Raw genomic sequence first — 17,654 nt, 5'->3', positions numbered from 1 at the left:
TCAATTACTTTCTATATTTCTTTTTGTGAACGTTTTTTAATATTAATGTTTAAAGTTTAATTGTTTACCTTTCTAAAGTAGCTCTGGGAGAGGGTTTGCCAACTCTGTAACTGGTCTAAATAGATACATTGGTTTAATGTTCCAACTAATGTAGCAAATAGTAACAGTTCAAATTCTGCACCTGGATCTCTGAGCTGCCACACTGAAACACCAGCCAGGAGCATTAAAGGAGTTTAACCTTTAAGTTAACTTTTAGTATGTTATAGAATGGCTAATTCGAAGTGACCTTTCAATTGGATTTTTTTCTTTTTTATAGTATTTGAATTCTTTGCAACTTACAAATAGTCTGTAAGGCTACACATGTACATGATTGCTACTTTCTATTGCCACTTTTTCTACTCAGGTCTCTCCTATTCATATTCAGTATCTCATTTAAATCAGTGCATGGTTTCTACAGTAATTTGGACCCTAGCAACCAGATTGCTGAAACAGCAAACTGGAGAGCTGCAGAATAAAAAGCCAAATAACACAAAAATAAAACTAACTGCAAATTATCTCAATATCACTCTCTACATTATACTAAAAGTAAATTGAAAGGCGACCAACCCCTTTCAAATTTAAACTTAGATTTTGGGGAAAACGGTAACAAATAAAAGATGGAAAGCAATCGAAAAAAGTCTTTATTTATAGTGAACAATCCGAAAACAACTGAACTGAAAAAAATGTTTGTAAGGTGAACAACCTCTTTTTAAATAATACTGAGTAAAGTTGAGAAGTATTATATTATAAAGCAGTAACAGATCTAAACCTTTTTTTTTTTGCTTGTCGCCATTTCTTTTCACAATGCAGTACCTCAAAGTCCCTGGTTTCAGCAATGGGCTTGCAGAGAGCTGGATATGAGCAGGGGCAGAGAGCGGAACTCAACAGTATCTTCATGAAGAAGAGGAGGGGACATAGAGCCCCCATCCTTGTAGGAGGAAATCCCATGGTATCCACAACAGAGAAACCTGTGTGCAGCCTGTAAAAACTCAACTAACCTCTCTATTTATATGAGTAGGTGTAGTAAGCAGTAGGCGAGGCCACAGTCAGTATATTCAGCAGTTTATGAAAATGAGAAAATAGAAATGTCATTTATCTAGATATAGGACCCTAGGGCAGGATTAGCTTGTTTTGATAAATCACAGTCAACACCTTTAATTCATAAAAACCACACACTGTTCTGTGCCTCAAGCAGGAGGAGCAGTGGGCAGCTAATGCCATATTGGAGTGCAGAGATCTGAACAATGTGCTTTCTTTGAAAATGTTTTTATTGTTTTCCACAAATGTGCTTTCAATGGAACACTGCCTGTGGGAGGCTGCACTTACAGACGAGAAAACAGTTTTTTTTTTGTAGTTGCTTCATCCTTAAAGGGGTTGTTTGTCTTTTAATTAACTTTTAGTATGATGTAGAGTGGGGGTTGCCAACCTTTTTTACCCCGAGTCACATTCAAAAGTAAAGAAAATTGGGGAGCAGCATAAGCATGAAAAGGTTCCTGTGGGTGCCAAATGTGCATTGTGATTGGCTATTTGGTAGCCCCTAAGTGGACTGGCAACCTACAAGAGGCTCTGTTTTGTGGTACATCAGTTTTTATGTAACCAAATATTGCCTCCAAGCCAGGAATTAAAAAATAAGCACCTGTTTTGAGGCCACTGAGAGCAACATCCAAAGGGATTGGTGAACAAGGTTCTTACCTTACCTCATTGCATTATCTGCCCTGATCTGAACACATAGCTGTATTCATCTGAGCAGTCACATGTCTCCTAGATATGAAACAAAGCACAAAGACAATTCCAGAACAGATAAAGGCAATGTGCAAAGTAGAGCTTTTTTTTCAACAATGCATGCTGCCTTCATTTAATCAGTCACATCAGAAACATTGTTTGTCATTTACTAGTCAAATACAACCCCTATTGTGCATTATGATTAGATCTGCAGCACTCAGTAACTGTGGTTATTGTGATCATAGTTTATATTTATACAGGAAAGATTTAGCAAGTATTTAACCATAACCCCCCCCCCCAGAGAGCCCATTGACAAATAATAATTATTAATGGTAATTTCCTTTTCCACTTTAAAGGAGAATTATAACTAAACCCTTTCAAAGAATATGGCTAGAAATTGTATATTTTATATATTAAACTTATTGAACCAGCCTAAAGGTTCAGCATCTCTATAGTAGAAAAGTACAAAAATGAGGCTTGCTGATGATACAGGGATAATTATTATATTCTGAAGCTAACTGTGCTTGTCTCTGAGCTGCCATGAATTGATAACTTACTTAATCAGTCTTATATTTTTGGAAATCATTTATAAATTGCAATGGTGATATGCAGATGGGAAGCAATTGAGTGTAGTAAAAGGGTTGTCAACAAGCAGGTGCCAGGTTAGTATGCCAGCTTGGATATTTTGTTACATGGCACTCAATTGTACAGTGATAATTGTCACCAGGGCCGGATTTACATAGTGGGCGCCCCTAGGCCCACTGCCATTCGTCGCCCCTGTCCCCTCCCCTTTATTCGTGCACATTTTCATCATCTGGTCTGGAGCAATGGGGTGTTTTTGAACCAATGTGGGTGTGGTTGGGCAGCATGCCGCCCCCCTTAAATCTTGCTGCCCTATGCCCGGGCCTAGGTGGTCTTTTCACAAATCCGGGCCTGATTGTCACCAGATAGGGTGCACTTAAAATCATGAACCAGTATGTTTCTTTTGAGGATCCATGAAAGTGCCCTGAGTTGTTGGGTGGTTCATTCCCCACAGGAGGTGTGAAGGGGCACATGCTATGGTAGGGGGATGGTTGCCAGTGTTGGGGGGTCTATGGCCTGAGTTCATAGAAATAATAGCAGACAGTGAGATGGTTAAGGCCCTCCATAAGTGTGGGTTTCGTGAAATGGCCAGTTTGGTTGACTGATTTCTCACATCAGAAAAAGCAAATACATTCTGATAAATAAGCCACTAACAGGGTGGTGGATGAGGGCCAACTTGCAGCACAGAAAATTAAGAAATAAAAAGTTTTTTACATTATGTAGAAAGAAAATCTCCACTGTGTGTAGAAAAAGATAGTTTTATTACAGATGTATACTTTATTGCTCAGATATCCCACATTTCTGATTTCTTAATTTCCTTGCCCCTTTAAGGCATTCCACATGCTTTTAGTTTGAGTCTCAGCTATGGGATTCCTTGAGTAATCTAGTAGATCTCCATTCCACATGCCTATGCCTCTCAATCCGTGTATCTTCACATATGCAGATTTCAGGGAGATGCTCACTGGATCATCATACCAAACTTGATGTAACTGCCCCTTTGCATCCTTTTTTTTGGGGAATAAAAAGAAAATTAAAATCTGTAAATCTCAAGTTAAACTTAAACCTCTCACAAGGGGAACTGTATTTGTGATATAATATCCACCAAACTGCAGTGGGTGATAAGTAAATCTGATTAACAAATGAGGTGTAATTCCTTAAGTGCCTCTTATTTAGTGCTTATTCAGGCAGAGAAAATGGCTATATCATGCATCATACAATGGATACAAAGTCTGATGGGAGGGAGATGCAAAGCACAGTGTTAGCAGTGGTAGGATTTTTATTCTGCAATCACCTTACCTATCATGTGAGCGTCATGATGATAGAGAGCAGGGGTGTAAGTTAAATTTCCAGTCCCCCCCATCAAAACATAGAGATGGATTTAACAACAACCAATACAGATCGGATACTAAACAATTCATTCCAGTGTGGATTATTATGGTCTGAACCCTGAGGTGGTAGTCCTCAACTCTGCAATTTAGTAGCCACTAATGAATTAGTTGGATTGATTAAAACAGTCTAACATATTCTGATGCATCTGTTTTGACAATTGTGTTAATTTCTTAACAATCTAGACAATCAAGAAAGTGTTAATGTTTTTATTTATCATATTATTGAGCACTGTCCTCCATCATTGAGCAGACACTGCCATCAGGCCACCTCCTTGCAAGTTTTTATCATGACCAACCCTCCCCCTGCAGCCATGTAGGTGAAAATAGTTGAGGGAGTGTTTGTCAGTAATTTTCCTAGTTAACCATTTGGAAAGTAGAACTGCCTAACAACACAACTGGCATTTTTTTAGCAAATAAACAAAATGTTCAAGGTGCACATGAATAATTAACATTGTAACATTGAAATGATTACTGACCTTGTAATTATAAAAAGGGGATTTCTGTACATCATCCCATAGCCTTCCAGTAAGAGAACTGTTGACCTGCTTCATGATCTTACTGTATGGGATCTGCCGCCCTGCTGCATCACTGCAAGGTGCTCCCCGGAATGGGACCTCCTTAATAGTACATTTGTTATCCTGAAACAGAATATGAGTAAACAAGCTAAAGCAAGGTTTATTTACTAAAATTAATCACCCATATTTCATGCAACTACAGGCTAGAGTCAGACTATATATTCATGCTCACAATGCTATGCAAATGATAAACTGCTTTATATAAACAGTAACTCAGATTAAATTGTTAACATTTAACATGACATCGTGAGTAACAGAACTGTAATTGTTGGGTTGGGCAATGATGACCGTGAGCAGACCTACTACTGATCTTATGGCCATTCGTTTATCCACATGAAGCCAATGTAGTTACCCATGTCCTTGAAATTTCCAGGGGACTCATTGTTGTCAGTGGGGGGCATGGCATGGGCAGAGACAGGAAGTGGGTGGAGCAAGGGTAGTACGAGGGAAGGCAGGGCACAACCCAATTTGATTTACCCTGCTCATGGCTGCGGCAGTGCTTTGCTAGGATATTTTTACAGCTGTAGCACTGCTCTGTTTGTATATATTGTTTTCTATTTGAATCAATGCTGGCAGTTTATGAATAGATAAAGACATGCCCGGAAGTCTAAAAGCACTATTATGCACTGTTGCTAGTTGTGTACAAAACGTTTTGTTAATATATTATATAAATTTGATGCTCGGTAGGTTTTAGGTGGTCAAAGTTTTTAAAGAGACAGTACTTCGACTATCGAATGGTGGAACGATTTTTAGTTCGAATCATTCGATTCAAGTCGTAGTCGAAGTAGCCAATTCGATGGTCGAAGTAGCCAAAAAAGTACTTCGAAATTCGAAGTATTTTTTATTCTTTTCCTTCACTCGAGCTAAGTAAATGTGCCCCTTACTGTCAGTCAAGAATATTTTGCAAGAAAGCCAAGCTTTTGAAAATCTTTCTGGATTCCACAGGTTAATGTTTGATAAATGTACTTCCACAGTTACAGTGGAAATATATTTGGTTTAAAAAGAAAAACCAGCATTACAGAATATGCGTATTTGTAGATACAGTATGTGGAAATTCACTCAAATGCCTAACTGCTTGTTGAAAACCCCATCTGCAACCTCTCCATTTTGCCTCAGTGACCCCGGGTACAGATTCCTCTCTTACTCCAAGAAGGATTAGTCCCTGGATCAACTTTCAACTAAGAGCGAATTTCAGCGACTCTGTTTTGGTTTACTTCAATAGCATCCTTTCTGGAATCCTTTTTGATACTCTAACATATCTGAGAGTACAACTGCATCAAGAAGACAATTCCACAACCTCACAGCTCTCATTGTAAAAAACAAACAAAAAAAAAAATAAATAAAAAACAACCTATATAACAACAAAAATATACAAAAAACAACTGCCAGGGGTCTATATCTAATATATAGTGATGAAGAAAAAAAAAAAAAAACCACAGTGCTACATTTAATTTTAGTGACATGTTTCGGTATTAGCATGGCACTATCACTTCAATTTGTGTATGACTACTGAACACAAACCACAATATAACAAAAAATGTCTCTAATAATTACCTGAAATAATTCCAGGCATGGGTAGTCATATCCATACCAAGGGACACCCATTACCAGCTTCTTGGGCTCAATCCCCAACTGAATGAACTTTTCATAACCTATAATAAAAAAAAAAATTCATTTAATTACGTTCCATAATTAACTTTATTAAATGCACTTGGCCGTTAGCCCTGTGTGTGTGTATATGACTGAAAATCTTTGGGCCCAATATCCTTATATTTTGCTGTAAGGGGGTATTAATGGATATATCTTTTATAAAGATCAAAATATTTTTGTGTCTGTTTTGTGTGTAATTGTTAAGGTCAACAATCATTCACTTCATGTTACGTAATAGGTTGCCAGATTGTGTTATAAATTTAACTGTTTACAATTTAGACCAAGGGACTTTAAACATCAAACATTCCTTCCATGCTTGAGATTTAGGAAAGGCACCTCAGTGGTACAAACCGATTTTAAAAATAAGAGACAGGCAGACAAACAAACAGACACTTACTTGTAGGATTAAAGAAAAAAATATTCCAGGCGGCACTCCGGATAAATATAAATGTAAGATTACCCACTTTTAAAGGGCCATGCACAGTTTTATAACTTTTCAGTAATGTACAGTATTTAATAACTTATTGTCCCAGCAATGCATTGTCACCACTGTTTCATAATACAGCAACCCCAGCAATATATCACAGAGTGGCCTCTGGCATTTCATGATACATCATCTCATTGGCTAATGTTACAGTGTCACACTAAGGGATTCCTCCACTGTTGTGCTTTTGTGCAGACGAGAAGTGACCCTGAATGTGCATTGATGTCCTTTCTGCCTTGCATTCATTTTAATAGCAACTGTCTGTCCCTGCACACACAGGGTGTTTTTTGGCCCAAAATGTAATTTTGGGGATCTGTTTAGTCTGCCATTAGCCTTTAAGGTAGACAGACACAAATACAAAGGATTTCTGCTTTTATTCTGGCTTCATACAATGTATATACAACTAATTTATGCATATTGGCAAAATGCATACCCCACCCCTTGCATCATATTGACGGCCTGTCGTTATTTTAAGTGACAATTAAAAACAAAAAAAGATCATTAAAACAAGAACTTGACCTGAGATTGTTTTATTGAGAGGAGAATTGGCCCCTGCCTCACACTCTGTCCATATCTGTGATTGCTCATCGTATGACATAACAAAAATGAAATCACATGATTCCGCAATCCCTGTGTAATTGTAGCATCTTCCATCCACACAGTCGGGAGACCATGCCACATCAAATGTTACCTGGGTGAGAAAGAAAGTTTTTTTTAGTGACTTATTTTATCACAACGTCATATGACAAGCAGGCATTCTGACCACAACAGCAGTCATAATACCACTGCCTATTCACATAGCTCTTTAAGTAAAGCAGGAAATCCATTAAAATAGCTTAATCCATGTTACTCTTCTATTTTTAAGGGACAGTCCCAGACTGTCAATGAAATAGGTACAGTATGTGATATTTTCCATGTTGGAAGCAAAACAATCCTATTGTTATTTGTAACGATTAAGTGTTTTTTAGTAAATGCAAATGACAGAATATACTTACAGTATATGACATTGTAACAAACTGTAACCTACAGCACTTTAATACCCCTCCGAATTGTGTGTGTATGTTACTCTCCCATTTAGACTGTAAGGGTCATCTAGCCTTCTGTGTCCTTGACACTAAGCAACTTATCTGTATTGTAATTATATTTTAAATGTATGTGAATTGTATTTCTAATAATGCACTTATTGTTACTTTTATTTCAATGACCCCTTGTTTGTTACTACTAATTTATTGTTTTGCTGTACAGTGCTTTGCCCTCAAGGAGAGCTATACAAATAAAAATATACAGAAATTCTGAACCACCCTCTTCCTTCTTAGATAGTTGCCACTGCAGATCAAATCAACAAGAGTACAATGTACTAAGTAGCCCCTTGTTAAAACAGTTGGGTAATGGCAGATGGAACATTCTGTCACTTCTACCCTCTGCCACTGTGTAAACCTCCAAAGTTATACGTCTTCTGGAATCAACTGCCAGTGGTAAAACATATGCATCATGTAGTAGCCTGAAATTGCCTCACCGTGTGCCATCACTCCTACAGCTTGAGATAACAGGGCAAGACATTTGTTAACTCACTATACACACACATTTTTAGGAATACCACAATGCAGTACTACATAGGGCATGTTTACTTTTGAATTCATCTGCCAACAAACCCTATGTGGCAGATTAGAAATTTTCCCCCAAACTGAAATGTGGAGAGATCAGACATTTGTGGTCCCTTAGACCCAATTTTATCCAAATAATACAAACTTCAAACTTTTAAAAAGGTTTTTTCTCTGTAATTATAAAACACAGTACCTTGCACTAAAATAGAACCAATTCTTATTGGAATCAAAACCAGCCAATTGAGTTTAACTGTTGTACATGATTTTCTAGTAGACTCAAGGTATGAAGATAAAGATCCAAATTACTGAAAGATCAATTATCTAGAGAACTCATTCTCCTCTTCATTCTGGATAATAGGTCCCATACCTTTACTACATTTCTATTGGTTTGGACCCCTTTCCCATTCATCTTCCAGTCTGTAAGCAATCTGCCTGGTTGCTAAGGACAATCTCCATAGCAACTAGATAGAGCTGTAAATGCCTAATCCAAATAAACAAAAAACTGCAGGCAATAACAGATTAAAACACACATGCACAATTGCAGGAAGACATATTGCAAATTTACTTATACTACTGTTGTCTGTCACATCAGTAGTGGCATAATGAGCAAGTATAATAGTTTATTATTTCTCATACAGTATATATTACATTATCTTTATAACTATTTTCCTATGAGATCTTCTGGAATTACCTGGGAGCCAGGGATTTCTCTGTGGAAAGCCTCAGTAGTTTCTTGAACCAATGCAGTTAATCCATAATACTCAGGTGAACCTTTCAGCACTGACTGCTCTATATCCAGATTAATTCCATCCATAAACTGACTCTTTGCCAGTTCCACCTTCTGCGCTATCCAAGATGTTCTGTTATTTGGATCTACAATGTCCTGTAGTGGAACATCACCTTAAACAAGAATAAATATAAAGGAAAGTTTTATACTAACATGAAACCATACAAATTAGATGTAAGCATTAATAGACCCTAATGTTTGTGTAAAATGCAATATATCTGTATTTAGCTTTTTCTTTCTCTACAATAAATCAAAAATTATGTTTTTATTAAGTTTGTGCCATTTTAGTTACTGAGATTATATTATTTGTAGTAGCTAATGGAGCATTTTGACATCCCCATGAGGTGCAAAGGGGCTGATTTATAAACATAGTGCTAAATTGCACAAGGATTTGATACCAATCAACCAGCAATTAATTATGAGCAATCTGCTCCCAGTTGGATCTTAAAAAGTGTGGAAATTGGGTATTGCAATATAGCACCTATATTCATGAATAAGAGGGTTTACATTATTGACTCAGGACAGACTCACTAATAAGACAAAAGTACTTATCTGTCTGTATTTCTCAATCTATCTTCTAGACTTCACTGGAAATTATAAACTGGTGTGTTCTACCTTTTAATACAAGCCTTGCTCCTTTCAAATGTGCAAAACACAGGAGTTGTGGATCATACTTCCCAAACAATGCGATGGTGGTAACCTGAGACCAATCATAGAACTTCCAGTTTTCTCCTCTTGTGTAGAATACGAGCACCTGAAATAAAAAAGTAAATAATTAGCTATTCTGTTGCAGTTTTTTCCAAGGATAAAAATATGATTATGATCAAGTTTACTATTTGTGGTACTGGGGGACTCAGTTTGGCAGATGGACCCATAATGGACAAGCCATGTCCTGAAAATCCGGCCAGGTATCAATCCCATGTGCACTGGCTCAGGAAGGGTGGGGCATTAAATTATAATTATAATATACTACTTATATTCTCCTGCAAAATTGCCACACAAATGAGATCACCTACCCCCAACTTGTATAGAAAAATGCTATGATAGCATAACTATTATTAATAATTGTCAGTCTTTTTCTTTCAATCATTTTTTAGTTTTAACATACTAAGAAAATAATTAGTTATAACATTTAACAATAATATCAGATATTTACATAGAGAGAAAGAATGAAGAGAAAGAGGAGAAATTGCCAGTCTTTTTCTTTGCAACTGACAAATACACAGAGAAATGTAAAATTTGAAAGACTATGCTAAAATGAAAGCAAAGAAATTTGTGAAAAGAAATTCCATTGTAAGTGTAACACTGACTGCCTTTACATGAAATGCAATCAATTCAAACACATGATCTACATATACACAGAAACAGTGACATTTACAGACAATCAGGACAGACAAAATAATGAACTTTCCCCCAATAGCGAACATCAGTATAAATCAGTGACACTACACAAATATTCACTTTAAGAAATACCTCAGAATCCCGGGTGCTGTTAATGGGCTCACAGAGACTGGGGTCTGTACAGGGGCAGCCAGCAGAACACAGGGATACACAGATGAGCATGATAAAAAGTGGGCTGAGGGCCCAATACCCTGAACCGAGTTCTGCCATGTTCTGCCTTCTGGGCCACCTTCCTACAAGCAGTAGCTCATTTGGCAGTTTCCCAGCCTATTAATATGAGAAGCAGGCGGGAGGGAGCTCAGCTCATGGGAGGAGTTGGAAGGGCTGTGCAGGCTGCTAAAAAGAAGGAAGGACAGGTTCTGTTAGGGAGGCAAATATCATCACAAAATAACATATTAGGATTTGTTTGCCCCACACTTCCTTACAAAAGTGTTAAAATCATGAATAGCTGGTAGATAAAACAACATTTATTCATTGTATATTAAAAAAAACATGCACACACGTTTCATTATGTATTTGGAAACTTTTTAACAGGATATGTAAAAGGCCTCAGTGCAAACTAAACAAATTGCCCTCGAGTGCTGTTTGGGAATGGAGGCTGCTTAAGGGCAATTGCAAGCCTCTGCAGGAATTAGTGGTTCCATGGCCAGGGGGAAAATGCTCACTATTTGTAAGTGTTGCTCAGAAATAAAGGATTTAGCCAGGGGTTGCAGGCTATTGCCTTGCCAGTACAGGGAAAGGTTGGGGGAGGGGAGTTGAATATAACATTTTTGCATCCTTTATTATCCACATTCAAATGTAAAAAAAGTTGGAGAGCAAAAATTTCCAGAGGATGCCATATACGGGCTATGACTGGCTATTTGGTAGACCTTACTTGGACTGGTAGCCTAACAAAGTTTCTGTTTGGCAGTACATCTGGTTTTTACAAAACCAAAAGTTGTTTCCAAGCCAGAAATTCAAAAATAAGTGCCTACTTTGAGGCTGATGGAAGCAACATCCACGGGGTTGGTGAGCGCTGGTTGGAAACCACTGCATTAGAGGCTCAATAGTCAGCATCAGCCTTTTCTACTGCCCCTGGAGTATAACAGGTGGCAGTAACATTGACAGCAGACCTCACAAGGTTGTTGTTTTTTCAGTGTCTGTCTAGTTACCCCTTCTTCTTGTGGGCACACAGGCTGTTGGCTCTGGTTGTTGTCAGCCTGCATATTTTTCAGGCCGACAGAAGAAGATCTGCACAGTGCCCCTGCTCCATTGATTTAAATCCAATCAGCCTGTGTGAGGTCAAGCACTGTCGCACAGGCTCAGGTCAGCCCAAATACTGATCTCAGCTTCATCTCCGCTGTGTGTGACCTCACACAAGCTGATCAGATTCAAATCAATGGAGCAGGGGCACTGAGCAGATCTGCTTCTCTCAGCCTGCAAAAATACACAGGCTGACAAGATCCAGAGCCAACAGCCTGTGTGCCCATAGCCTTATCTACTGCTCCAGTCTCACCACCTTCCCTTGCAGCCTCATCTGCTGGGTCCTGAATAGGGGTTATTTCAATCCTCCAAGAGTGAGGTACCCGGAATGCTGCACCCCTGACTTTTTGGGAAAATCCTTATTTCCTACTCCAGGTTCATCAGACCATTAACCACATTATTTCTTGCTGGTTTGGAGGCAAGGGTCTACGGTCTAGCACCAGTTTAAATGTTGAGTAAGATAATGTCACTACAATTGAAGCAGATTTATTGCTGCATTTTTATCTCTTGGGTAATTAGTTCACCTCAGCCTGTTAGTTGTTAAACAGTTTGCCTGTGGGAGTAAGGCTGGCTCCAGGATCTCCTTATGGCATGTTAAATAGGTGCCTTTTATTTTACATTTTAACAAATCAAGAGACAAGGGATAGATACTTGTTTTCATCAACTGTGTAAATCAACATCTGATTTGGTTAATTGCATGCATTTTGTGGCCTTAAGGGGATCCTGTAAATAACAACACAGCAAGGAGGTATTAATGGTGGGATTTCTAGAATATTATTTTATTTATTTTACTTTGAAGCTTGTGCACACAGTTCATCGGAGTTGGCTGCACTAGCACATTTTACTGTTTGCACTTGTTTTTGTCTTCATATATAGGAGATTTAATCCATTATAATAAAAAACAGATGAGAATGTAGTCTCATTGTTTGCACATATATGATTGTTATAGGCCATAGTCACTTGTTAAGCTGGCCATAGACGCAAAGATCCGATCGTACAAATCATCATATGCAGGGTCGGACTGGGGGGCCCGGGGCCCACCGGGACTACTGTCCAGGGCCCCCTGACCCCCCCCACCCCCCTACTGTGATGCGCGCCTGCGTGACGGCGCGGCTCGACGCTCCTGCTTGAAAGGCGCCGCTCAGGGATCTGTATGAATGCCGCTGCGCGCATGCGCAGATGGAGCGGCGCTTATAGAAATCTTTTTTTTTTTTTCAAACAAACTTGTCGGGAGAGGGGTCTGGCCCGGCGGGGGCCCATTAAGGGTCGGGGCCCACCGGGTTTTTTCCCGGTTTCCCGCCGGGCCAGTCCGACACTGATCATATGATCAGACTTCCCCATCTCCCGACCTGCCACTAACCATTCCGATCAAATAAAGTACAAAAGAACAGATCAGCTGATGTTCTGCCCCTGACAGCAATCGTACGAAAGTTATGTCCGACAAAAGCTAGTGACAGTCTCCCTCTGAAAATCATACGTTTAGAAATACACGCAGAAATATTACCCGCAGCTGACAGAAATCTTTTAACCTGTCCGATCAACCAAACGACCGATCTCCGCCGGACGAAAAATGTTAGGACTCTCCCTACACGTCCGAAAATCGTACGAATCCTCAATTCGTACGATCAGATCTTTGCGTTTATGGTCAGCTTAATTGTTCCTTGACCAGCCAGAGTAAAAATTGCCCAACTGTTTGCCTCAGCCTGCACCGGTGTCCAACTATGCGCAGACACAGCAGGCTGAGGCTATGCTTTGGCTGTTTCTGTTTATATGCAGGCTGAGAAACAGTTACCTGTGATTGCAGCAAGATATTGTATTTTTTATTCAGTGATGTAACTTATTCACTGACTAATTTATTTCTAAAAGTTTTTTGATTTGATGTCCGTTACAGTGTTTTTCATTATTCTGAAAAGTACTCTGCATGGTGCGGCATGTAATGTAATATCCTCCACCTCAAAATGTCACTGGCCTGTCCCATAATGACACCAGTCTGCCCCCAGGTGTCACTAAACCCACCCCAGATATCACAGCAATCCAGCAATTTCACAGCTACCTTTTGTAGTATAAGCATCCCAGCAGTTCCCTGTTCCAGCATCTTCTGCATCATATCTGCTGGTTTTGTGCTGACTACTCCCTGTACTCCTATTCTTGTGACTATTTCTCATAATCATATTACAAGGTTTCTATTGCCGTCTTTATCATTTCTTTATCATTGCTGCAAACTTTTGGAAAATTGAATAAATAAATGTGGTGTTTAGCACCATCTAATTCATGCTCGGAACTCGTTGCATGGCCTGAATATAAACATACAGCATGTGTTGCTGTCCACTGTTGCCTGTAACAGAATGAAATTGTAACGATCACTGGGGTCTTTGACTCTGCCTTCAGCCGTCTATGCTCTCTCCTTATCAATGTGGATTTCCTCAGGCTACAGTTTTCGGCAACACTTCAAAAACATACAGACATGTTAATTGGCTGCTGATTAAATCTTTCCAGTGACGAGCGAGGCTGGCTGGGTGCCCTGGGCAACCAGCCTGTCCATGTCATCCCTACCCCCTGGCATGCATGCTCACGCCTGAACAAGCGTGCACATGAACGTAAACAGGTGTGTGCATGAGCGTGGACATAGGCCCAGACTAGGGATAGGCACAAAGTAGGTACGTGCCTGGCACCCTCCCAGCTTTGCGCCCTAGGCACGTGCCTCTTCTGTTACTGTAATGAGTACTAACAGGAGTTTTTTGGCTACTGATAATGGGTTAATGAACCTCACACAACATTCAAGTGAGCCAGTAATAGGAAATATATTTCCTTATCTTTACAATGGTCCACAGGTCAAGCAAACACCAGAGAAAACCCATGATCGGAAGCTTCAGAGTTACATATTGGCACTCAGTCTGTGAGGCCAGGCAGAATCAATGCTCAGCTGCTTGAAACCAAACATTTGATTTATTGCTATTGATTATAAGAGCAGGCCGAACGTTGATCTTTTTATTACATTATCCTCTTAATACTATAGATCTATTATTATTATTATAGTTTACACTTGCACAATATGAGTATATATTTCAGAGAACTCTTTCACCACTGAATGCTATATTTTTTTTTTTAAAGTACACATTCTCCCGAATCTAAAAGAGGTAAACATGCTAGTCTACTTCAAACTACCTGCTGAGGAGCAGGAAGCGTCTCACAGAGGGAACGGGCGGATCTAAACCAGACTCTGAGGTGTAGAATAGGCATTGGGATAGTCCATTATTTGAAGGGGTGCTGACTATAAGATCACAAGGCACCCCCTATCCTCTTACCAACCCGTGAGTATCTGACCCTGACTGACCTGGGAAGTGGATAAGAGGATGCCGAGACTGTGGGACACGAGGCAACTAGAACGTCCAGGAGCAGAATCGCAAAGACAGCGAGCGCAGCATATCGTGGAATTGTGAAAACATTAGCGACATCGCTTAGGAAGACAAGCTGAGCCTTACCGCACTGCAGATCTGTTCCTGTGTGTAAGCCGTGTCCGGGAAATCCTGTAAGTCAGGGATCCCCAACCTTTTGAACCCGTGAGCAACATTCAGTAATAAAAGGAGTTGGGGAGCAACACAAGCATGAAAAATGTTCTTGGGCTGCCAAATATATTCTGTGATTGGCCTTTTGGTAGCCCCTATGTGGATTGTCAACCTACATTGAGGCTCTGTTTGGTAGTGCACCTGGTTTTTATGCAACCAAAACTTGCCTCCAAGCCTGGAATTCGAAAATAAGCAGCTGCTTTGAGGCCACTGGGAGCAACATCCAAGGGGTTGGAGAGCAACATGTTGCTCACGAGCTACTGGTTGGGGATCACTGCTGTAAGTAGTAACCAAGCAGGGCCCTGATACCGGCTTTGAGAATATTTCACATTGGTGCGGTCTTTGTCTTTTCTCTGTTTTAAAGCTCAGGAGCGATCGCCAGCTGTGGAAGCGATATTTGGGATATTTCCTCCGGCTCCGGACCCCGGTGGAATACAGGGAATCTTTGGGACATTTGGGGGACACTAAAAGTTGGTGTATTTATTTCTAAACGGAAGCGCATATCAAATTGATTGTTTTAATATTATTTTGGGGTGGAATCCCTTTGTATTTTGCGCATCCGGAGTTTACTGTATTTTTGCGCAAGATTTATACCATTGTCTACCAAATTGTAAAGGTTTACTAAAGTTGGCAATTTTGATGACATTTCTGAAAATCTGGTCAAAGTTTGCAGTTTGCAAAATATTAAGTACCAAAATAACACATCCTAAATATGAACGCAAGAGGTCTAGCTCGAGAGAAGCTTATGCATTGTATGTTGAATATGACAGAAAAGAAGGGGGAAAACATTATTGTGCGAGGAGGCCTGGAAACAGCATTCTGCTAGTGCATATTCACATGATAGGGGCATTGGAGGCTTCCGGAAAAGGAACACTGTGTATGAGGATCCTCTCAGAAGTGCTAATTTGTGTAATTAAATTTATGTATCTGATTTCTGACAACTTTGGGCTGTCCAGCAAAGTCAAGACAGTCCACCCCTAACTTCAGTAAACTCTCCATGATGTCATATTACAAGGTTTCTGCTGCCATGAAAGTTTGTTAGAAATGAAAGTGGTGTTTAAATCCATTTAAAGCATTCGTGTTTTATGGCCTGAATATATAGATATGAAATATGTGTGTATATCAAATCCCATTGCATAGATCTCATTGCTGTCCCCTTTTGCTTGTAACAGAAAGAATCCTGAAAAACAAATAATAAAATGCTGATTTTGTCTTGGGCTTTATCTACAAGCAATTTACATGTTTTACTCCTGTTTATGTGGATTTCCACTGGTTACTCCAGCTTTCTCGCACACTCCAAAAACATACAGGCATGATAACTGGCTTCTGATTAACCTGACCCTAATGTGTTTGAAGGTTATAGTGACTGGGACGGGGGCATAAACTGACAAGAATGATAAATCTCTGTAAAGTGCTGCGTAAATGTATAGGTGTGATACAATTAACATATATATAACTCCAAAGAACACTCATGATCTTAGGCTTTGGAGTCATGCTTTGGCACTGAGTCCAATCAGTGTTACTGCTTAGCTGCTTTAAACCAACCATCTGATTGGTTGCTATGGATTACTAGACAAGGCCAAACTTTGCCCTTTTTTATTTCTTTTTATTTGGTTACTGTGCTGAAATATATATGGAGATGTCAGGGTGGTTATTCTGGGTTGTATCAAGTACAATCTGGGGTAAATGGTGATTATGTTTCCAGGAGCCATGGCAGTTTGTAAAAAGAAATAAACAGAAAGAAGAGAAACAATAGAACAAAACAACTGTAGTTGGGTTATAATAGTATAATCAAGAGCCCACCCTATTGAGGCAAGCATACTATATATAAGAGATATATTATCAGCAGAATCCCTTTGTAAGATTACTTCGCCAAGCCAGCCGTTCAATAAAACTAAACGGTACAAACATAAACCGCTAACAATCCTTCATTCAGGTATGAGTGAGTGGCCCCTAAAGGGCAAAGTGTACCAAACATTTTTCAGTTGTAGCATTTTTTACAGATGTTAACTATTCCATCCATTTTATATATTGCATTCTATTCAGTAATTCCTGTTCTGAGGGAGCTTGTGTACATTTCCAAAGTTTTGCTATTAGACTGTGAGTATTACATTTACTAATCTTTGGGATGAATTATATATATTTTTTATCGTATTACCCAAAATAAATACTCAAAGGTTCTTATTAATGTCTGATAAAAGCCCTTGCTGAACCAGGATGCCACCATATCCTAATATTCACCAGGCATTCTCAAAAGATACTCTCTTACTGTATGTGCAAATTGAGGTCTTGGTTGCATTGTCCCAAAGTCTCTGCCAAATTGACAGATACTGTATATCTTAGAGTCTTTTAGTCTTTTCTTAGTCTTTTCCATTTTAACATATGTGGGTGGGGGTGACTTCAAGATCTCTGGAGAGTAACAGATTATAACAAGTGGAAATTAAACTCCTTTGAGTATATCCTATATTACAAATTTCCTCTATAGGGTGGGGTAGTTTTGGCCTATATAATCTAATTCTATATATAGTGTATATAATGCGTAATTTGCAGATACAAGAATCTAGGGTGTCCTCTCATAAAGTCATCATCTATAGGGATGGGTGAATTTGACCCT

The 17,654-nt window shown here is 39.2% G+C and overlaps 1 protein-coding gene across 1 annotated transcript; it reads right to left on the bottom strand.

Annotated features, from left to right (window-relative positions):
* Positions 1-3,085: 3,085 nt before the first annotated feature.
* ctbs.S (chitobiase S homeolog) lies at positions 3,086-10,481 on the bottom strand. The gene is given in 7 exon segments (NM_001086262.2): positions 3,086-3,347; positions 4,208-4,369; positions 5,861-5,958; positions 6,960-7,131; positions 8,736-8,944; positions 9,447-9,585; positions 10,305-10,481. Coding segments are annotated over 7 exon segments (1,113 nt in total). The 5' UTR covers positions 10,443-10,481; the 3' UTR covers positions 3,086-3,152.
* Between the last annotated feature and the right edge of the window lie 7,173 nt (positions 10,482-17,654).

The sequence above is a fragment of the Xenopus laevis genome, chromosome 4S (genome assembly GCF_017654675.1).
Source record: "Xenopus laevis strain J_2021 chromosome 4S, Xenopus_laevis_v10.1, whole genome shotgun sequence".
In the NCBI taxonomy this organism is placed as follows: Eukaryota; Metazoa; Chordata; class Amphibia; order Anura; family Pipidae; genus Xenopus; species Xenopus laevis.
Note: the sequence above shows the minus strand (reverse complement) of the source record. Positions and strands in the feature narration are given on the sequence as shown.